This window comes from Asterias rubens, chromosome 5 (assembly GCF_902459465.1).
Source record: "Asterias rubens chromosome 5, eAstRub1.3, whole genome shotgun sequence".
Classification (NCBI taxonomy): domain Eukaryota; kingdom Metazoa; phylum Echinodermata; class Asteroidea; order Forcipulatida; family Asteriidae; genus Asterias; species Asterias rubens.
Window position 1 is genome coordinate 7,933,743 of NC_047066.1, and position 23,438 is coordinate 7,957,180.

General features: G+C 38.6%; 1 protein-coding gene across 4 annotated transcripts; it reads right to left on the bottom strand.

Moving 5' to 3' along the window:
- Positions 1 to 238: 238 nt before the first annotated feature.
- On the bottom strand, positions 239 to 23,438 carry LOC117290776. Of its 4 annotated transcripts, none has more exons than XM_033772323.1 (2): positions 22,919 to 23,438; positions 239 to 1,946 (listed from the first exon to the last, which is right to left on the bottom strand). In XM_033772323.1, the coding sequence occupies exons 1-2, from the start codon at positions 22,961 to 22,963 to the stop codon at positions 1,293 to 1,295; spliced, it is 699 nt and encodes a 232-aa protein (XP_033628214.1). In that variant the 5' UTR covers positions 22,964 to 23,438; the 3' UTR covers positions 239 to 1,292. The 4 variants fall into 4 exon arrangements, with proteins under 4 accessions (XP_033628214.1, XP_033628215.1, XP_033628217.1 ...); XM_033772324.1 differs by lacking the exon at positions 22,919 to 23,438 and adding an exon at positions 14,007 to 14,219; XM_033772326.1 differs by lacking the exon at positions 22,919 to 23,438 and adding an exon at positions 7,981 to 8,235.

The window sequence follows — 23,438 nt, forward strand, 5'->3', positions numbered from 1 at the left end:
TTAATGTAATTTGGACAATGAAATTGTCTCCTGCTTTTCTGGAAATGCAAAAGTTATTCTCGTTTTAAGCAATGTGTTAAAGATTAAAATTGTCTGAGTTCGGAAGAGTGGCTATGTGGGGCCATTTGGATGACTCTACATGTATAGGTCTCATTATTTTGTTTTTAAGTTTTAGGGTGCGGTTTACGGTCACTAACAACATGTCACTGTTTTCAACCCCCCCCCCCCCCCACCACCACCACCACCAACCCTTAAGAAAGAACAAATTAAACTGACAGGCAAAATATTTGTTATTTGGGGACAATTCCACACAACGCCAAATACCGTACAATACATAGTTTTCAGATGTCTGCATATTCATATTCATAAAAACCATACACTTTATAATTCTACAGCTGTACCTTTTACCCCTATGCGCCGTACACGTACAGTGTACATTTAATCTCTACCGAAGTCTGTTGATCGAGGTGCCTTTGCAACAAAGGTTATCTGCCCAACCAAAACAGCTTCCAGCTATGTTGCAAAAAACGCAAACTGAATGTACTTTCTCGTCCAAGTAAGCAATACACGCCCTTCCATAACAAAAGCAGAAGCCTTTGTTGTGTGGAATTCGCACAACCTCATTATGTTAATATTATTTAAATCAAGAGGACGTTAAAAACAACAAAATCCCCATTGGAATGGCATAATACTCACGGATACTACACTGCAAATATTTAGCTTAAGTTCCGAAGTCAGAAACATGCCCCGTAATAGCAAGTTAGGTAGGGTACACAGCTGATATCGCACGAACGGGAAATCGACAGTTTGAGCAAGCAATGAGTAACATACATTTTTGACAGCGAAAAAAACCCACACATAATAAACCTATAATGCGTACTTGAAAAGATACAAACAGTAAAGCACATCTCATAATGCTGACAAAAAGTCTCTTTTTTTGACCGGCACATGCCGTAAAAAAAACCTTGAGTTTATACGGAAGACGTTTAAAAGTAAGAATTGCTGTGAGGTAACAGTTTGTTCACAACCGGCTCCTCAATATTGAGGAGTTCAGACAGCATTCGCAGCTCGCACCGACCTCGTCCCCATGGGCACTGTGCCGTTGTACAGGCCATTACGGCTAAATGCGAGATGGTATACCCACGGGGATGAGGTTGATCTCGGACGTTTGGGGTTCATCCTCCGTTGGGCGGTACGTTTGAATCTCACGAATTGTTCAACATTGTCTTTATGTCTATCTCTCTCTTTGAGAAAGAAATGTTTTCACAGTTTCACCCCAATCACTACATAAATCAAGACAGGTTTACCAATTTAATGGAGACAAAATCTCGAGCTTCAAGCTCCATGGATACTTTGTACCACTTGATCGTCTTGGCCGTGTGGTGCTCCAAGCTGCTCACAACATTCTGCCGCGGGAACTTTGGAAAGATGAACACCGTCGTGGTGAACCTCTTCGGGGCCGCTGCCGAGGAGGCAGCCCCGGGCATGATGTACACGGCATCCCGGTACCAGCGGAACTTACTATTGATGAAACACTGTGTTGTGGTGCTGTACATGGTGGTCGGTTTGGCACCCAGTTTGATCTGAACCTCCTCGCGGAAGCGACGCCGGTCCTGTAAGACCCATTCCATGCCATAGTGCCGTCTCTGGTAGGCCGGCCTCTCCGTTAAAGTGACGCTCTCCGAGTAGTGCCGGTAATGGACCGGGTACTCCCTGCCGTGCAGCGCGTCGTCCTCCCCGTCATCTTCCTCCTCTGAGAAGCAGGAGTCTGACTCGGAGTCCGAGTACGTCTTGTTGGAGTGGCTGGACGATGTGTAGGATGAGCCTGAGAGACTACCGCCATTGCTGAGGTGTTTACCGGTGTGATTGTTATGATGACGGTGGTAGAGCTGAGAAGGGTTTCCGAAGGGAATGTCAGCAGGGTCGATGTCCCTCTCTGTAACCTCCTGGTGACATACAAAATAAATCATGGATTAGGTTTAGAGGAAAAACATAATTTCTTTTGTTAAACAATAATACCCAAATTACTTGCCAACATCAATGGTGCTATTTCCCTCCACCTCCATGCCTCAAGCTGATGATAAAAAGATTGGGCTAGCTCTGCCTTGCAAAAATAACAGTATGGAATTACAAATGTTGCTAGTTTTCTGCAAAGTTTTAGGTTATGTATTTCTTTTGATGTCATACTTTTTTTTTCACTCCTCATCTCTGCGCAAAATGAGCTCAAAAGAGCCGTCGCAAGTGAAAATTGGTTGTATGCGGCTTGTGGTCGGTTGTTGACGGTGATGATAGATTTCTTTGCCGAAGGAAAGTTATATAGCACGTCTTTGATAAGACCATGCAGTCATAGATCACATTCGTTTATAAGAATTGCCATCAGTAAGAAAGAGGAACTTGGGACATGATTAGCTTCGGAGGGCAATTGTTGTGTTGAAGCTAACGACATGTTATGAAATGGTTATTTTGTTGACCACTTTAAACAGGCTGTTGGTTTTTACAAACGCTGTTGACCCATCAACCTACACAACGTGTATAAAGGCCTACTAAAATGGGTAATGGTACAATACATTTACGTTATGCATTATTATCATGAGAACAACAATATTCAGATATTCATGGGATACAACTAATGATATACCCGGACTGCCTAACATTTATAAAGACACAAACATGCCAGCTGTTGAACATGTGTAATGCAAAAAGCCATTCAATCATCGAGTGAACGAAATGCTACAGATTTGTTTTTGTGGCAGCAGTGGTCAAAATATTTCTGTGATGAAACGAAACTGGTAGCCATGCCCACTCATCCCTCAACGGGAGCTTTTCTATGACGCCCAATGGCGAACTCTATTTTTATAGTACCGAATTATTTTGTAAAATCAAAAGAAAATGTTTTAAAAAAATGTATAAAACTGCCACATCTCTTGTTTTAGACTCATGCTGGGCTCACGCTGTTTACCCGATGTTTTGGATTTCATTTGAGGGTATTATTTCAAGGAATGAGTGGGCGCGGGTTGTGGGCCAAGACAGCTGCGGTGGTCTCCGTGTGGGTGTCTGGTCAAGAGATTCTCTTTAAGAAAGCTGGGGAAAATTTGGGGCTGACCCCGCTCAAAATCTCTAACCTATGGAAAAAACACATACAGTATACATGTATGCAGTCTTAAAATGTCATGGTCAAAATTTACCAGGGGTGGATTTCACAAAGATTTAAGACCAGTCTTTATATCGAGTTAAGACGAGTTACTCGTCCTAACTTTAGAACTACATGTATATTGTGAAAGTTTTTAATAACTCTGCTAGGGCTAGTCCTAGTGAGGTCACTTTGACCAGGAATCTGAGTCAACAATACCCAGAATTTGTTCAAACTGACGCAAAATTTTAATTTTAATGACCACTTTCCTAGTCAGCTTGACTCTGACATGAGTCAGGGTCGATTCCACAAAGAACTTAGGACATAGTCCTCTGTCACCGTGGTCAAGTGGTTAGACTGTGCAGTACTTGCATTCGCAAGATTGTGGGTTCGAATCCCCCAGCTAACCGCTGATTTCACAATGACTAAATAATATTGTTGTCTAGTTACTGAATCACAATGTCTCGATTTGTGTATTTCATAATGGACGTTAAACCATTGTTTGTATGAGATTGAGAGAGATTGGTTGTTGCGAGCCTTGGTGTTTATGCCCCCTTGTGTGAGTTTGCGGTGTTCACTTGATGGAAAGATCGTTCAAACAAACAAACAAAACTTAGGACTAGTCTTAGGAAATGTTACAGATTAAAGGCTAGTCGATCCTAAGTTATGGATGGTTAGGGCGAGTAATTCGTCCGATCTCGAGATAAGACTATCCACACCTCGGGTCACAAAGAGTTGAGACTAGTCTTAATTCGAGTTAGGACGAGTTATTCGTTCTAACTTAGGACAATCTGTAAGTTTTTAATATCTCCATAGGACTAGTCCTAAGTTAGGACTTGTCCCAACTTTCTGTGAAATCGACACAATGACCTTGAATCGTCCGGGTCAATTCTGACCAGAGAGACTTGAGAGAATAGTAACATTATAGCGGACTACATATTGATCAGGCTGTGTTCCATTATCAGCATCCTTCTCGCTCTCCAATGATACGTCAACATAAACGGATTACTATTGAAAGTGAAAAACAAAAACACCACTTGAAGCTTAAACAAACACAAACACACGCCCTTCCACTATAATCTAACTAGGAAATAACAGCCTACCTTAGCACGCTTAGGAACAATATCCATTTCTCTCTAAAGATGTTTATGCCAACAGTGTTTCTATAATCTGGGAACTGCCACACACAGCAAAGTTACAAATCGTCTAAGGAAAGTCAACCGGTTTAAAAGAAAACACAACCGCAACAGTCAACCGGTTTTCAAAACACCACTGCAGTGCTCTTGAAGTGGGTACTTAGGAAGGGCTGCCTACAGCCTAGCGGGTTTCTCTAGTAGGCTTATAGCTTCCTGGTGTGTGACACAGAGCCTCAACAATAGGAGCATGTAGTCGACTTGTTGACATGCCCTTTCGTCACAAAAGGCGGGAGATTGCGAAGGGGGGAACCGTGTGAACGAAATCGATAGTTCGTGACGATCGTTATGGATGGTAGCCGATACTTAGAGGAAGCTATGCCGATAAACGTGTGCAATACTCGAGTCACTGTGACTGCTATTGGTGACTGTTAATATATTCAAGCTGCACCAATCGATTTTAGGGTCTGAATTATTGTTTAGTAGAATCTACCGATTATAAAAATGTAATGAGGCACCAGACGAAATATTTGGATATCAAAGATCAGACAGAACAAACAATTGACAGGCTTGCTAAAATAGCTAAGCGGGAGTAATTGTTTGATTAGCGACAATTTTTTAGAATAACATATTTCTACCGATTAATGATGTAATGAGGCACCAGGCGACATACACTTGGTGCTATCACTGAACGAGCTGGGCAGGCTTGCTTAAAAATTGCTAAGCGAATTGTTTTATGGTTATCAAAGCCCTGGGCTGTAAAACCACTACCTCTTCCTCTATACAATATTAAAGTGTAAGGCCGCCAGGACTATAATACCACACACTATCAGCCTGCATATTTTTATAGCTGACACTGTATTCAAAGAACGTACATTACACCGTACGTGTATCAAACCCTCCATCCATGGTCTAACCAATATCGCCACCCATTTCAATATTAATACCAAAAGTTAGTGATCAATATTATTGCATGTATTCACGACGTTTGTTTTGGGAGGGATCCAGCGAGGGAAAATTTGTTTGGACGAAACACCTCTCAAGAATTCCACACATCAGGAACATTCTACATGTCAACTTGTGTTTAGAAATGAACAAGAATAAATATCACATGCGTCAGAAAGTTCACATAGAAATGGAGTTCTCCCCGGCAGCGAGAACGGGTCAGAGGTTAGAATTTCCCCGCAGGAGCTGAAAAACTGGAGCTAAACTGAGAGCTAAACAAAAATATAAACAAATCAACAGGTGCAGAGTGACGCATGAATACGGTCGTTCAGAGAGAGAGTAATGGGGCTTGACTTATTTACGCGAAGAGTGATGTGGGCCAGTTGCACAAGAACTGAACTGAACTTGATGATAAATAAAATAGTCCCAAAACAGAAATATTACCCCATTTATGTCAGAAGTGACGGAAATTGTTTCGATCGCAAGCTTTCATGAAGTCGATATTTGGAGACAATGTGCGTTGCAGCCAACAATATGTTAATTCTAGTTCAAGTTCAATTATTGCATTGGTTTGAGTTTTTCATTACAACTTCAGCCGCTGGTTACAATTTAAATATTCATTAAAGGCAGTAGAGACTATTGGTAATTACTCAAAATAATTATCAACATAAAACCTCACTTGGTAACGAGTAATGGGGAGCTGTTGATGATAAACGGCCTACATCTGAAGTGACGTAGTTTTCGCGAAAGAAGTAATTTTTTACGAATTTGATTTCGAGACCTCAAGTTTAGAATTTGAGGTCTCGAAATCAAGCATCTGAAAAGCACACAACTTCGTGTGACAAGGGTGTTTTTTTTTCTTTCGTAGTTATCTCGCAACTCAGACGACCAATCGAGCTCAAATTTTAACAGGTTTGTTATTTTATGCATATGTTGAGATACACCAAGTGAGAAGACAGGTCTTTGACAATTACCAATAGTGTCCACTGTCTTTAATCACTGGTAACTATAACCATGGATGTAGGCCTAGCTATTACTGTAATTTGAACATTGTAATGTCTTTTTTTCACACTGCAGAAACTATCCAAGTTTGATACTGGCCAGCAGTACAATATCTGTGATGAAAATGGCCTCGCAATGCGCAGATATGCACAAAAGAAAAAAATAGATGAACTGAACAAGAATATATATATTATTTATATATAGGTTATTTATCATCTTGCATTACTTTCTGGTAAACGATTCTGAGTAGTTGGGTGGTTTTATCAATTACTCGTTCCTGACATTATTCCTCGGCGAGCCAGTATTTTATTTCACAGGTGGCTTTGCCGTGGAGACTATCACCACGGCAACCAGTAACACCACTTTCTAAAATGCCTTGCTGTTTTGATACCAAATCCTGAGTGTATGACGTCACACCGAGAGTCCATGAGCCTATGGAGTTGGCAGTATGGTGCCTATTAATGGTGAACAACATGTCATGACTTCAGTACAAAACAGCGGCATACCCCTTAAAATATTAAGTTTCATGTCCCGCCAACACCCTTTCAATTACTCGGGGGTGTTTGAAGGTCCAGATTTTGTATTGTGGGTTTCGAAACCAAAAGGCCGCATTCAGTGCCCCTCCAAGTAATTGTATGACGTCACGAAGGAAACCTTATCCGATGCATCATAAAAAGGGACTCGTTTTCAATTGGCTCCAACTCAGTGTGTATCTATGGGGATTTTATCTTTCTCAGTTTCATGTAGAAGAGAAGTTTAAAGGCAGTGGACACTATTGGTAATTATTAGCATAAAACCTTACTTGGTAAAGAGTAATGGGGAGAGTTTGATGGTATAAAACACTGTGAGAAATGGTTCCCTCTGAAGTAACATAGTGTACGAGAAAGAAGTAATTTTCTACGAATTTGATTTCGAGACCTCAGATTTAGAATTTGAGGTATCGAAATCAAGCATCTGATGAAAGCACACAACTGCGTGTGACAAGGGTGTTTTTTCTTTCATTACTATCTCGCAAGTTCGATGACCGATTGAGCTCAAATTTTCACAGGTTTGTTATTTTATGCATATGTTATGATACACCAACTGTGAAGGCTAGTCTTTGGCAATTACCAATAGTGTCCACTGCCTTTAAATAGCCAACAAAATGATTTGTTTTAAATGATTTACTTACTTTGTATGTAGTTGATTTAGGTATGTATAAATGTAATGTGGCGAGGGCGAGAGGAATAACAATAACATTCAGACAATATATGTAGGATTGCAAAAATCCAAGCACTGAAAATTGTAAAACCAAACTGAATTGACCCCAATATTTAAAGTCACCAGAAGAAAAACATGCAACCAGCCTAAATAGTCTCAATGATACATCCATCATAAGGCAGCAATGCACGTGAAGCCCATGTAATAAAACACTATAGGCCTACACATAATATTTTCATAATGGTATAATTAAGAAACTCTCACAAACTTTAACTAACTCGATAAATCACTCACCGAAAACATTGTACTGACAAAATGTGATTTAAAAAACACAATAATATTGTTAGCAGAGTTATCCGTGTTGTGATGATTTAATACAGAAATGAATGGCCCCTAAGTTTAATGCTATAAAACTGTTGTTCCTTGAAATATAAAACAGCAACCAAGCAGAGTCTCGATCATGGCATCGCCATCAGCCGTGTGAAACGATTGACAAACTGAAATTTAATGAAGAAACGAAGAAACCAACAAGTAACAATTATGTGGAATTTAGCTATCGTCCCTACATACCCTCTTACGCAGTAGTTCCATCGTACACTATCCCGCTTCCTCCAAAACCTAAATGACTCAAGCTCCAGGCGACTTAAGACAATGAGACAATCACGGATAATGCTAATCCGGCGGGAAACTTAATTGTCTGCACCAGCAAGAACACATGCACGCATAATCAGAAGTCGTCTGCTACTGCGCTACGTGTATGTTAGTTGTAAGCAGTCGGTCTAGTTATTGCCAAAATGAGTAAATGAGAGGATCCGGTCAACTGACTCTGGGCATCAGCAGTAACTCACTCTCTCTCTCTCTCTTTCTCGTATGGAGCTATGGGTACACTAACACACTGACAGTAGCGTCACCCACTTCATATCGAAAGCCTATGCTCCCCCAGGGAGGCTGATCAAGCAGCGTTATGACCCTTAAAGGCACTGGACACTCTTGGTTATAATTACTCAAAATAATTGTGATCATACAAACTTACTTTGTATTGAAGAGCAATGGAGAGCTGTTGATTTGTAAAACATTGTGAGAAACGGCTCACACTGAACAGAGAGCTAGGACTACGTATTGAGGAAGAGATAATTTCTCACTCGGATAATAGAGGACTTCAACTGAGCCCTTAATTTGTGCATCTGAAAGTAATCTAAATGCAACAAGGGTGTGGGTTTTTCTTTCATTATTCTCTTGCAAATTCCATGACCATTATTATTTTATGCGTATGCTGTGATGCACTAAGTGGGAATGAACTGGTCTTTGAAAATATTACCAAACGTGTCCAGTGCCTTTAAAAAGAGACACGGTGGATGACTGGGTAATTACCCCCTTCAAAATAATCCCAGGGAAACGGTCACCCGTAAGCATTTTCTAGTAGTATAGGTTGATGGATGGACGTTGGAAGCAAAACATCCTGGGACTCGGTCGTTGTTTTTCCTCAACACATGTTGATGTTTTCCAGACTATGTTCTAAATGAGCGTCTGTGAGATCCGTCTCAAGGGTGGGTTGGTTAAAGATTGTCTTATCCGAAATCGAGGACACAAACATTCATTATTTTCTCAAAGTTCTTAGGTTTTGAAGGCAGGAGTGTATAATTTCTACCTCCAACTTGTATGATACGTGTACAGATGTGCATGATGTAGTGGGCCTACCACTACCAGTATCAAGGAATGTTCAATAAGATTCAATAAGTACATGTACTAGTATATGTACACTCGTTCATTAATGGTGAATTGATTTTACTCCATAAATTTGCGGACTATACCGATATTTTATTCACAATTTCACAGATTTGTGTACACCCAACATGGACCTTCTCTCTACGCAGTTGTTTAAAGTTAACATTTTCCGATTGTGAGTAATTACAGATGTCATGGGATGTACCAAACTTGAATTGATTTTACTCCATAAATTTGTTGCCTATTTAGTATCTTCTGACTAGTTTTGTTCACAATTTGACAGATTCTGTTTTTACAAAAGAAACGGACCTACCCTTTAAGCAATTGTTTAAAGTTACCATTTTTCAATTGGTAGTTACAGATGCCAGTGGGAACCAAACTTGACCCTTCGAGGTCAAGTTGGTTTACATTATCAGCAGCTATATGCCGCCTTTCTCCCTCCGTATAATGAGTGATGGAGAAAAGGGAGACTGGCCGTGAGAACGCTAAGTTGGGACTAACAAGTCTTTGAAGAATGCCAGTAATACATGGGTTTTCTCTGTCAGGCCCCTTCCTTTTTTTGTGAAGGGAACTGTGACTTTTTTTGTTTTACTGATATTAGTGTATATCAACATGTTAATCTCGCATGCCAATGTACAGACGTGTATTAATGCTTGTATTCTCAACTCCAAGTTTAGAAATAAAACGCCATCAGTCGCACTAATTGTTTTTTTTTTTTTTGTTTTTTTTTTTTGGGGGGGGGGTTCTAGAAATCTAGTCCCGGTTTAAGACCCTCTTGAGGCTGGACCTCTTGTTTTTGGATGGGCCCACCGACTCATCTATGGACAAGCTGGTGTTGACTATACACCAGTCACAGTGATCAATGTCACGATGGAAAACCTATTTTTCACCATTCATATTCATTCATATATTCTGTTCTAGTGTAGTAGGCCTACCTGACCTCTAGCTTAAACCTAAGACTAAGAATTCATACAATTTCACTCCTTCATGCTTTTTAATACACCACCGTTTTATACTTGGGTCAACAAAATATTATTTGGCTGAACATAATTTAGTTTTTTTAGGCCTATTGTAGAAGAGGGAACAACCGTTATTTGTTACGCACACGTAATTGCGCTATCCCACCATGACCACAAATCCATATGCAAATTACATACTAATATGTCCACTTACAAAATGTCGGGTGTGTGAACTGGTCCGATATGACCTGTAATTCGGGGTGACATTATTTTTTCCCAATGGCCAAAAATGTTTTGTATGGACCATGTTACAAGTTTGTGTACGCCCTCTACTTCTGAATGACTTCCTTTAACCAAAAGAGGGCGCTCTACAATGTTGATGTCGAACGAACAGAAAATTTTACCCATTCAACTTAATTTTGCCTGATTTTCCCCCCACTGCGCGGCATATCTGGCGCCCTCTCTCAACATCTCTCTGTCACGGTCTCTCTCTTTCTGCATCAGCGGTAAACCAAGGTCGTTGCCGTGTCTCTATTATGATATAATTTTTACCTTCATCTTGTCAACAGACAAGTCTGATTATTTCCAGTTTGCTGCTTAATAATTCAAGCTTAAAATCCTTCAAGGTATGATGTATGATTTATCATTTTCAGTAACATGAGGTGCGGTTTTTTCTAACATTAACTTTATATTTTTAGAGAATAATAATTATTGTCCGTCTGATGAAATAAAGCCATGTGTTACAATGTCAGTTTTGTTTTCAACTTCAAATCATAATATTTATAATTCACATAACCAAATCACTGACAACGGCTCTGAACCGAGCATTCGATGTTTGTTTGTTTGTTTGTTTGTTTGTTTGTTTGTTTGTTTGTTGTTTTTTAAAGATTTTTCTTTGAGATCGCTTAAACGTGACCACCGAATTGATGACGTTTTCACAACTTGGTTGTACCACGACGCGTCGTGGCGTCGTCGTCGTGGCGTCGCGACGTGTCTCTATTGACTCACTGATGCACTTGCCCGCCGAAAGGGCAACTACTAATAGTGGTCACTGCAAATTGCTTGTCACTGAAAGTTTTAATTAATGGTCAATCCTTGTGTGTGACTATGACCATACGTCAACCTATAAAGTTTGAAGCTCAGATAAAAACTATGTCAAAAATATTTGCTCAATATTATCAAACTCGAGATTTCACTTGATGTTAAGTTAAAACACGCACCCTCTCGGACTCAAATGAAAAGCGCCCTCACGTGATTATGACTGCGATAAAAACTGCCCTTGATTTTGTTTTTATACAAGAGTATCAATAATGGTACAATGCACAAAAACACAGCAACTTCTGTATGCCTTATCGTTGTAGATTGTCATATTATTAGTTTCGCTTGAACTGCTGTCATGGGTAATTTTCAGTTTAAAATAAGTGGGTGGAATATCACTGTCCAATGTTACATCCCCTTAAAAGTGTAGCATCCATGTTTTGTTTTCATGTAAAAAAAAAAGGAAAACCGTGCAATTCCGAGGCAAATGTGTGTGGATCATTGTATTCTACTTTTAAATCATCTTTCTTTAATGCATTTTATAACAAACGGTTACAAACGCTTTTCAAAGACCAACTCGACCGATCAAAGGCAACGTGTTCTTTTAATTTCAAGCAAATTTTGGACACCCCTTTGCCGAATCCTGGCAACAACCTTGTGTATATCTTTTTGCAATCTTCAACAGCCGTCAGAAAAATTAACTATACTCGGTACACTGGATCTTAAGGTAATAACTGGCTTCAGTCATCCGAACACAAAAACAACAGCGCAGAACAAGCACACGCATAACACTGTACAATGTTCCAATACCTGGTCAGTTCACGGTCTCGTCTCGATTGACTAGTTAGCTAGTCTAGTCCGAAAAGCGTATGATTATTATAATTTGTAGGCCCTACAAAATCTTTTGAATAATCACGTTTTGGGGGGTCATGCAATTAATAGACTGTTTAATTACAACACTGTATCATAACCTTTGGGCACTGTGCTTAAACTTTGAGGAGATTTGATATTTTGGGGGTTTTATAGTTGGTACTATTAATTTGGCTTGGGTATGGGAGAAATGCCTCATTTGGAAGAGCACATTAGATCTTGTTTTCTCGGGTAATTTGAAGAAAAAAGGGAAAAAACAACAACAAAACGGCTGCTCTAGGGCCTACAAATAAACAAAAACAAATTCGAATTTTAGTTGTGTGAGAACATATCTGATTGGTTTTCAAGAGGCTGGGAGACTTAAATAATTTGTTGAGTATTTGTTTTAATATTTAGCATTTACGGTGCATGTTACTATTATTTTGTTAGTGTGGGGCACCCGTCTGGTGGTAGCGGCGCTTAACGTGCTTTTTTTCACACACACCCACAAAGCACATTATTAACATTTGTATGGAGTACAGCAGAAACATTACCATGGTTATCTGTCAGATATTATAATTTTGGGGGACAGACATTCTCAATTTTTGTCGGCAAGGTTGTATACATAATTAATTTAAAAATATGCATTTATAAATAGTTAGTTCGGTTACCGTACGAATCTACTCATGACTATGTTTGTCGATGATGAACAAAAATAATCACAGACTTTATGTTGACTTCTTCTATGATTTTCTTTGCCGGATACCGCAAGTTAATTTCACATCCAAAATCAGGAATAATCAGAAAAATATAAATCAATGCAAAGTGAATAATGTATTTATTATATAAATTACCTTTATTCCTGTTATTTGTAAATAAGTTTTGGGTGTTTTGTTTGTGAAGGATTTGATATTCTCGAGTGTGAAGAAAACGGAGTCGTAAACCTCCAATCAAAAGGGGGAAAAATGTTACACGATTATAATTTAAAGCATATCAGACATTGCATTGTTAATGTAACAGTATAGATATTTTTTTAAATACAGCGAGTGAATGTCCGATTAAGGCTTAAAATTGTAAAATTGTTTATTCTACGAGCTAATTTGTTGTAGGTTCCCAAAAAAATCTAAATAAAAAGTTCACCTATAACACATTTAAATCACTGAATATTATATGAATTAAAAAATATATATATATATATATTTGTATGTTTTCTGCTCGTAAAAAAAATAACAATGAAGTCTGGAGTCTTTTGTTGCTCCATCCATTACATTAATGAAACAAAACAATACACAGGATCGAGTGTGTGGTATTAACAATACATCCACACAAAAATAAAATAAAAACAAAAATGTCACTGTATATTAGTTAACAAAAAAATCTAAATTTGTATTTTTTTCATCTCATAAAAAACGAAACAATGTTTTTTTTTTTTTTTTTGCTGTACTTGTTACCAAATATTGTGCATAGTTGTGGTGACAAAATACATTAGCTAAAGTGTGCAGTTAGATGGAACATACACAGCAGCCTGCCTTTTTATTCATAATCGATACATGATCAATACATAATCAATATATAAATCAATACAATATATTGAGATTTTAGGAAGCAATCAATGATCCGTACAAAGAACAGTGGCCAGGAATTCCATGTAAATAATAACAGTAATTTGGATTTATTGTCCTCCATCAGTGCAGCAGGGAGACTGTCATTAGGCCAAATAACCATAAAAACAAGTTTAGTATATCCGCCCGCTTCCTTTTTAAAGGCCGCCTCCCTTTTCTATATTTCCCTTTTTTAAATGACAATTTTTTTTTACAAAGAAAATGAAACGATATATTTAAAATAGCAAACAGCAACAAAATTGACAAATACACCCAGCCGTTTGTCTGATAAAAAAAGTGTCGGGCGGCCATTAATTTAAAATAAAAAAAAACTCCTCCTACCTTTTTTCCAAAAGGGGAGGACGCTAAACGTGTTTTTCTTTTTTGCCTTATACGTTTAGTGTATAACCAAAACTGCACTTACTGTCCGTATAACGTAGAAAGCCCGTTGTGGTTTAAGTATGGTCATCTTCACCTTGTCTCAAATAAATGATCCCTTTTAATTAAGAAGTGAGCCTTTCTTCCTCCGTGACGATAACCAATAGGTTAAATCAAAGACTAAAGAGTGTATAGGTTAGACTAATAGATGCATCCTTGGATGTATGCAACGCCTGTTCTCATCCTCAGCAGTGCGATGTGTGTGTATGTTGATGCTGATGATCAATGATGCATAATGGGGATTCTGTATGTATTATCTTCCGTATGGTTGGGGGAACGCAAGTGTCGTCTACAACAGGGGGAGTCCTTGCTTATCGTGAAGGTGGTTTGAATAGGGGAGATGGTTGTTGTTATGCATGGAGGCTTAAAGGCGCTGGACACTTTGGGTTATAACTTGAAATAACTGTTAGCATTAAAATTTACTTGGTAACGAGCATGTGGAGAGCTGCATAAAACGTTGTGATAAACCGCTCCTACTGTAGTATCATAGTTTTTGAGAAACGGGTAATCCCTGCTTAAATAGTAAAAGGCTTAAGCTCAAGCCCTTTATTATGCATCTGAAAGCACATATTAAGAATGCAATAAAGGTATTTTTTCTTTCATTATTCTCTTGCAAATTCGATGACCAATTGAGCCCAATTGTTATTTTATGCAAGTTGGGATACACCAAGTCTTTGACAGTATTACCAAAGGTGCATGTGCCTTTAACATGGCAAGTCGCTCTGTACATCTAGACAAGCATTATTAGTAAACACCCTGCTATATAATTTGATACTATGATGTAAATTATTAACTCACTGGACGGACGTAATAACCTACCCTCATCTATCTTGTACTATTAGACAGATTGCAAATCTAATCACAAACAGTAAAAAGAGTCGACCCGGGTTGAAGGTTTCACATTGCGTTCCTTGTGGTAAAAACAAGATGAAAAGCGAAGTACTTGAGAAAACCTCCTGCCTCCACTCCCGTCGGCAATTTTGGTTTCTGTAAATCAAAATTGCCACTGTCGTTTAGTGCTTTTCAATGGAGAATTTGTTTTGTTCTAAATCGATTCAAAAAAGGGGAATCCTTAAAAAAAATCAGGAATTTTTTGAGGATGGCAATTTTAAACAACAGAAACAAAATTGGTTCTAAATTGATTTAAAAAAAGGCTTCAGGTCTGAGATCTTTTATTATTATTTTGGGTGAGACATTACCTCTTTCTCAAAAACTACATTATTTTAGAAGGAGCTGTTTCTCACAATGTTTTCTACTATCAAAAGCTCCCCACTGCTCGTTTAACCAAGTAAGGCACCCAATATAATAAGTGCAGTCACACGTCACTGGTTTCGGCAAAGTATTATTAACCACCGCATCAGCTCCGACACGAACATGCTGTTTTTATTATTTTATTGCTGATAATTTGTAAGATAAACAACTAGTCAAAGGAGCCGTCTATACACAAACACACGGACATGAAAACTGACCAGCAGACGATCAAAAGTTCCCGCCTAAAAGATATACCCGCATACATAAAATGGCGTCGATGTCGCCCTAAAATTTATTTTTGGATGTTGTTCTAATACCTTGGCTTGGATCTGTGCTCATCAAACTTCAGTAAGATGCACGGAGAAAAAAAAATGTTTGCTTAACATACTTATTTGATTAGGAGAAGTTGAGGATTAAATTATTTTTTAGTCTGGTTGCTGTACCGAGACTTTAGTGCAATAAGTACAGTTTCTTCAATGGATGGACTCAACACCCAACCCTGGGCCAAATTTCAAAGAGCTGCTTAACAACAACAAGTAGCACAGCAACATTGTGCCAGCCAAGGTTGCCAGCCAAAGTACCATGTCACATGTTCAACTTGTGACAGGTATGCTAATCTTTTCTATGTTAATTTTTTTTTTACCCATACACCGGTGTGTTTTAGCACTGCTCAATCTTACCCGAGTTCTGTGGGGAAAAAAATCACAGCCATATTACTCGGGTGGGATTCGAACCCACGAACTTTCGATTCTAAGAGCAGTGTCATACCAACTATACCACCTTTTGTACTCAAGCAGCTTTTTGGAATTGGGCCCAGGTCTGTCCATCACCGTCAGATACGACACTCTAACTACCACCGTACCGGGTCAAAATTGACCCGGATTCCTGGTATCATCGGGTCCTGAACCATTTCCTGGTCAGGCTGACATGGGCTGACCAGGATATTGGTAACTCTGATTCTGCGTGTTTTTAACTCTTTCTGTTTCATTTTGACACTGTTTCCGGGTCATCAGCGTATCAGCGTTGAGTGTATCTTCATGAAGTAGCCCACTGTGGCACACAAGTGCCACAAAACTTGTAAACGTTATAGGCACCATTCAACATTCATGAATGATTAAATTCAACTTTGCATTAACATTTGAAAACTAGAGAAGAAACAAATCTTCTCGAACAGGGCATGAACAAAAAATACAATCCTTTGATGGGGGAGGGATTTCTTTCTTTTATGATATCACACAAAAATTGTGGCCATCTTGATTTTACTCCATTCCAACTTATTGTAACCAAACTGAGGCTGGACGAAATAATAGTCTGGTGCCATGTTTGCGCAATGAATGTTGGCATCCGTTACAGTGGAAACAGGGAACATGACCAAGATGGTGACAGCGTGATAAAGGTCTATAGGCCTAATCAAATATTTGTACCCAAAGAGTTCGCATCCATTATCATTAGACGGCTTTGCCTTTGACAATGGTGTTTGATTTGTGAGTTTATTTGCTATGAAAACATAATAATGTTGGGCAGGTATTAAATTGGTGTTCATGTTTGTTCAACTCGTTACAACTCAGTGAAATATAGCCACAGGCAAAGGGGAGCTCGGATCCAGCTTAAAGGCAGTGGACACTATTGGTAATTACTCAAAATAATTATTAGCATAAAACCTTACTTAGTAACGAGTAATGGAGAGGTTGATAGTATAAAACATTGTGAGAAATGGCTCCCTCTGAAGTACAGAACTTTTCGAGAAACAAGTACTTTTCCACAAATTTGATTTCGATACCTCAGAATTAGATTTTGAGGTCCCGAAATCAAGCATCTGAAAGCACTCAAGTTCGTGTGACAAGGGTGTTTTTTTCCTTCCATTACTATCTCGCAACTTCGACGACCAATTGAGTTCAAAATTTCACAGGTTTTTTATCTTGTGCATATAATGAGATAGTGAGAGGACTGGTCTTTGAAAATTACCAAGTGTCTAGTGCCTTTAATCACACACACACACACCACAAAAGAAATACGTACCAAGATGAGGCATTCTTCTCTTCGGCAAAACAAATTAAATAAAGGAACAATTGAGTCCACGTTTTGCATTTTAAATGTACCCTATTTTTGTTAAGGGTACCCTTACAGTATGAACAATTTCGTATGGGTGCATCAGAAATAGAGACCACTGCAATAACTGATTTAAAAGGTCTTTGTGTTTTCAATTATTACCCGTAATGATTGATGTTGGTCAAATCTGTTTCTGGTTGTAATTTAAGTCAGACTTTGACATTGTCGGCGTTGTGTTTGTTTTTGTCGATTTGTTATTGTTGTTGTTGTTGACAAAAGGAGCCGGGAACCATTTACTGACATACAACATTACAATCAAGATGTAGGCCTATTGTATTTTTTTTATTATTATTTTATTTTAAAACGGGCAAAGAACAATAGGGGAAGGATTTCGTTTGTCCACGTTTGTCCTTTTAGATGTGCACCCTTTTTTGACAGTACCCTCAATAAATAGTTGTCGTCATTTGAAATTCTGCAATTAAATATAAATCATTGGTCTTCCTCCAAACAAAACGAAACCGTTTGTTAGGCCACACAGCAACCGGATTTCACCGAGCACTAAACAGAAGTCCCGAATCCTGAATTTTCAGAAACACAATGACATGAGTTTCGAAAGTTCAACACGATGTAGTTTCTCTCCATATGGAAAATGTTCATAGTTATTTATGTATTAAGTAAATACGTTATAGTTCCTCATGTGGGACATATATAACGTGTGTTCTTTATGCCTTTTTTGTAAAACATCATGAACTTTGAGGAGCAAAAACGAAACTAATTGTTGAAGAAACCATTGGATAAAGGGTCACTGTATATTTGCACTGTTTGATATACAAACCATATATAACAAACGTAAAAACATGCTCACCAAAAAAACCATATAGACACACAATTTACAGGTTTATTGCAAGTTTAATCGAAACACGGGAACCCGTGCACTGATAGACTTTATTCAAGTCCCATTCTCGTGTGAGAGGTCCCTAAGCATGTCACGCCAACATACTATCAAACAGTACAGTGCGCGCTCGATCGCCGTCAAAATGTGGAACAGGTTGGGGAATGCAGAGCATCACAAAGCAATAGTTTTCTGGGGATAGCACGGGATTGGGACTTGAGTCAAGTCTAGTGCACTGAGTAGAGTATCCAAGTCAACAAAGGCGAGTCTGAAAATATGACGTAAATTTTGCAGGGTAAAGATTTGTGTAATTCTTATTTAATGACATTAAGTTGATCCAAAAGTCAAACTTGTTTCGACAAACAATGGCAAAACATAATCTCAATGGCAAATTTAATTATATTCGACTTAAAAGTTTATGGGGGTTATTATACGCGACAACAATTCCTAAAGTTCCTGTATCAAATTGTACTTATATTGATTGAGGAATTTGGAAATGCATTTTGTTGAACATCAAAAACAACCTAAAAGTGGACTTAGTGTTTCATTTGGATACTGAAAATTTTATCACTGTAGGCCAGTGTAATTTATAAGGCCCAATTTAATAAAGCTGTTAATAAAAAAAAAACACTGCTTCACAAATCTTTGCTAAGCCAAAATTGCACCACTCACAACTTGCTAGTTAAAAGAAGTAACCCGGTTTTTGTAAAGCAATACTTTTCTGTGCTTAGCAAATTGTTTCGCTTCTTTACAGACTTTATGAAAGTGTGCCGATGGCAACTCGTGCATGCAACAGGTTAATTTGTTTTCTTATGCCACTTTGATATACTATTTGTTAAAAAAAATGTGTAAATGAGCTGGTGGTGACAACACACAATAAATTTGGAGTCATTATGAGTGGACAGAAAACTCTATGACCGTGAACCATGCAACGAACCAACCCCGGATACCAACACAAACAACGGCGTTGTTGTGCCGCCATCATCACGCTCCAAAAACTGTCCACAATCCTAAACAGCTTCTTGAGCCCATTCCAAGTTCGGAAGTTTGGATGCATCTGATTTGGCCCAAGCGTGTAATCTATTGGTATTCAGCCATGCTATGAATTGCGCACTTCCCTTGTAAACACAGATGCGTTTAAATTTGAAGTGACCCAATCACGAATACTCCCCTCACTTCCTTTGTAAACACAGATGCGTTTAAATATGCACTGGCCCAATCACGAATATTTCATAGCCGTTTGTGTCAAGTTTGCACAGGCTCAATCACGAATATTTCAGGGCCGTCTCTGTTTAAATTTGCACTTGCCCAATCACGGATATTTCAGGGACGTCTGTGTGGCCCAATCACGAATACTCCAGGGCCGTGGTTGGAAACTTTCCAGAAAGAGTAAAAGTTGTTTATCTCTTGCGGGAAGTGACTCCATCAAAAGAAAATGGTTGCTTGTGGTGGTTGTTTATATAAGACCTTGACCATGACGTGACAGTTTTGTATCATCGTTAAATCCGTCTGTTATCCACAGTATCATTGCATATTAGTCAAGTACGTGTTACAAATCACTATGTCATGTTATTATAATTTATAGGTCTGTATATCAACTAAACGGATTCAAGAGGATGCCTCTACTGACTCAATTTCTCTGCTCTGGTGAGCTACCTGTATAGTTACATAGCCTGTTACAGCTATCTGATCGGGCAGTGCTAAAACTAACATCTAAAAAAAAAAGCATTTTAAAAACCTAAGCAACAACTACCTCAAAACCATTTATTAATCTTCACTTATAGAAGCAAATTTCTCCGAAGCCGCATCTTTCTAAAAAAAAAAAAAAAAAAAAAAACGGGGGACACAAAATGCACACAAAGGCCCTCCTTTACTGTCCCTACCCTCATGCTACCCGTACAAATCCTCTTTGTCTCATCTCAAGGGCTCATCTATCTCACAGAAACTCCTTACAGCAATCTTATTCCAAAGTAAAATCTTTCATATCAACAAAGTTCTTCGAGTTACTTTGATCCACCGAGCAGCGTGCTACAGGCAGTCAGATTCTGTATCAAACAACGGTCCACAATTAAAAGGCCCTCCTCTACTGTCCCTGCCCGAATGCTACCCGTAAAAAATCCTCTTTGTCTCCTCCCTTGCGCTCATCTATCTCACAGAAACTACCTTAAAGCCATCTTATTCCCCAGACTTGCCCGTATATGGTCAACCCGCTCTATTTTTCCCCGCAATAATAAGTGGCCCGGATCACCAGAGAGACCCCCACCGTGGGGTCATGCACTTTTGGCTACCCTCCCTCTAAACGGCTTGTTCATTCCTGTACGGAGCTGATCCGTATCGAGGGAACGTGTATTGTGTGGCTTTTAATGGTCGAGCGAGGTACCAGAGGGTAAAAGGGTACTTGTTTACCTGTTAACTTTCTCCGGACAGATGACTCTTACTATTTGAGGGGAAAATTATTTTCAGTCATTTTGTTTAGGTGCAAATAGTCAGCAGATTGGTCTGTATTCTATCCGTTGGTTATTAATTTTAATATAATTTTATATCTTTATTATTGGTTAGGGGGCCTACAGCCTGATACCTCTATCAAGCATGTGGGTAAAGTGGGTGATAGTGAACGGCTGCAGGACTTTGCAATTTTGTTCCTGGTGGGTCTGTAATTTGAGGAACATGAGCAATAATAATATCTTGAACTCGATTTGTCTGTTTGCTTGTTTGGGGGTTTCTTTGTTTAATTTTTAACATCGATTGGCAAACTTGATAAAAATGTCTGCTCTGTGGTGAATGTTGGAAATGTTTGACCTGTAATAATTTTTTTTCACCATTGCACAAAATTATTGTGTGTGCTTTCAGATGCATGATAAAATGCTTCAGGCATCAAGTCTTTTAGTATCTTTAAAAGTAAGAAACTACCCCTTTCAAAAATCTACGTTATTGGAAAATTAAAAATCTACGTTATTAGGCCTTCCTTCAGAAGGAGTCGTTTCTCACAAGGTTTTATACCACCAACAGCTCTCCATTGCCCGTTACCAATTAAAGAAAATGGACACTATTGGTCATTGTCAAAGACAAGTCTTCTCACTTGGTGTATCTCAACTTATGCATAAAATAAACAAAACCTGTGAAAATTTGAGCTCAATTGGTCATCGAAGCTGCGAGATCACAATGATAAAAAAAACCATCCTGATTACACGAAGTTACGTGCTTTCAGGTGCTTGAATTCGAGACCTCAAATTCAAACTTGAGGTCTCGAAATCAAATTCGTGGAAAATTACTTCTGTCTCGAAAACTACGTCACTTCAGAGGGAGCCGTTTCTCACAATGTTTTATACTACCAACCTCTCCCCATTACTCATTACCATGATAAGGTGTTATGCTAATAAGTATTTTGAGTAATTACCAAAAGTGTCCACTGCCTTTAAGCTTTTATGATAACGATTATTTTGAGGAACCTAGCCTCTGCTTGATAATGAATTTAACGTATGGGTTGCTCGCGATGTAGGCCGGTACCCAAAAGGTCGGGGGCGATGGCAACTCGACTGGAAATAGTTTTTACATAATAACAACCAATCGCGTAAACGGTCAAACACGCGTTGTATAGCAAAATCAATCTAAATTGATTATCGGAAATCGTTTGCCCTCGTTTGAAAATATCAGATATTCTGGCATAGGCGTCAGACTCGGCACTATTTCTTTTCAAATTTGATATAAGGATTAAATGTTGTCTGACACTAGATTAAGTTTTTGAATATTTTTTTATGAAATAAACTTCTTTTAGTTTTTGATTTGCTTCACTCATGATTACACGAGTATAATGACACGGAAGTTGTGCACAATCAGCATATACAGGAGAGAGAAACCACACTCTATCTTTCAGTCTTGTGCTACAACAATCATGCATAGATTTGCCATTATCAGAGTGCAACTGCAATGTATGAGCTTGGTTTGAGGAAGTGTCCCACCACTTAACCTTTATCTTCGCAACCATCTTGCTTTTCTTTGAGTCAAACCCCTGACCAAAACGAGGCTGATGGGAACTAAAATTCGAGATTGCGCTTCGAGATTTTCTTTTAAACATAGGCCCCCTATAGGGACAGATGATAGCAATGTCACATTTAGTTCACTCTAAAAGAATAGTATACGAGCAGCAAACCTTATATAAATACACAGATGCCAAACATTATTACGTTTACGGAATGATCTCGATCTTGACAGCGTGTATAGGGAAAGAAGTGAATTCAGTGCTTTTGAGTTGTGTTTTTCAGCCAGAACATTGAACAACGGGCAGACCAACAATATTGCAGGGAATGCAAATAATATTCTTAACAATTTACGTTTCCCAGAAATGATTCTACAAAAAGTTTGAATATCCAATGTTTTATTTATAGCAGCCAACAATATCAGTTGGGTGACAATCGTGACATCGATGGTATCTTTGAAGTTACTATCGCTAGTCGGTTCCAACCCCAGTACAGTCACAGTAGCCCATGCCACCTAGCATGAGTTTTCAGTACCTAAACGAAATCCCACCTCCGTTAAAAAATCATCTCAACGTAATTATAGAAATGGACTCAGGTTTATTTGCCTTTTCTTTATTAATCCGCTCAACAATGGAGCCTTTCAGGTTCCGACCACATGTTGAAGATTCATTTGTTTAATTTACAAACAAATTGAACAGCTGATTAATAATAATTATGAAAGTAACTTACCTCTCTAATTTTAAGAATAGACCGTTGAAGAGGAATGACCACCATTTTGAAATAGATGCAATATGGAGCAACGACGATGAACAATAAGCCCGAACACGGTAGAAATTCCTAGTAAATTCTGACAAATGTTCGAGGAAATCCACGTATAGTTAGAGTCCACCACTGGCTTGTTGCTTCGGAGCCTTGTAGATCAATTCTTCAGCAAACTCGATAAAACCAAATCGCCGTATTTACAGTACTTGCGACATTAAAATGGCACCAGTATACGTTGTGCATGCAACTCCTAGCAGACGATATTTTTCACAACCAAAGCAGTGGCCGCCAACTCTACAAACCAACGTGTTTCAAGACAAAAACCTGGCCTAAAATACCCACAAGAGCAAGTTGTTTCAGCAAAGTTCGAAATCTGATGACTAACTGGTGTTTTATCTGCCAAATTTACGAGAAACTTGTTCTTGTTTTTCTCGTTGAAGAGCAGTGTAGTATGTACGTACAGAGCACGGCACGTGCGTGTGTTTAT

Coding starts and splice junctions, on each gene's coding strand:
- LOC117290776 (XM_033772323.1), bottom strand. CDS start 22,963: ATGGTGGTCATTCCTCTTCAACGGTCTATTCTTAAAATTAGAGAG. Junction 1,947..22,918: donor CTATTCTTAAAATTAGAGAG/GTAAGTTACTTT, acceptor GTATGTCACCAG/GAGGTTACAGAGAGGGACAT.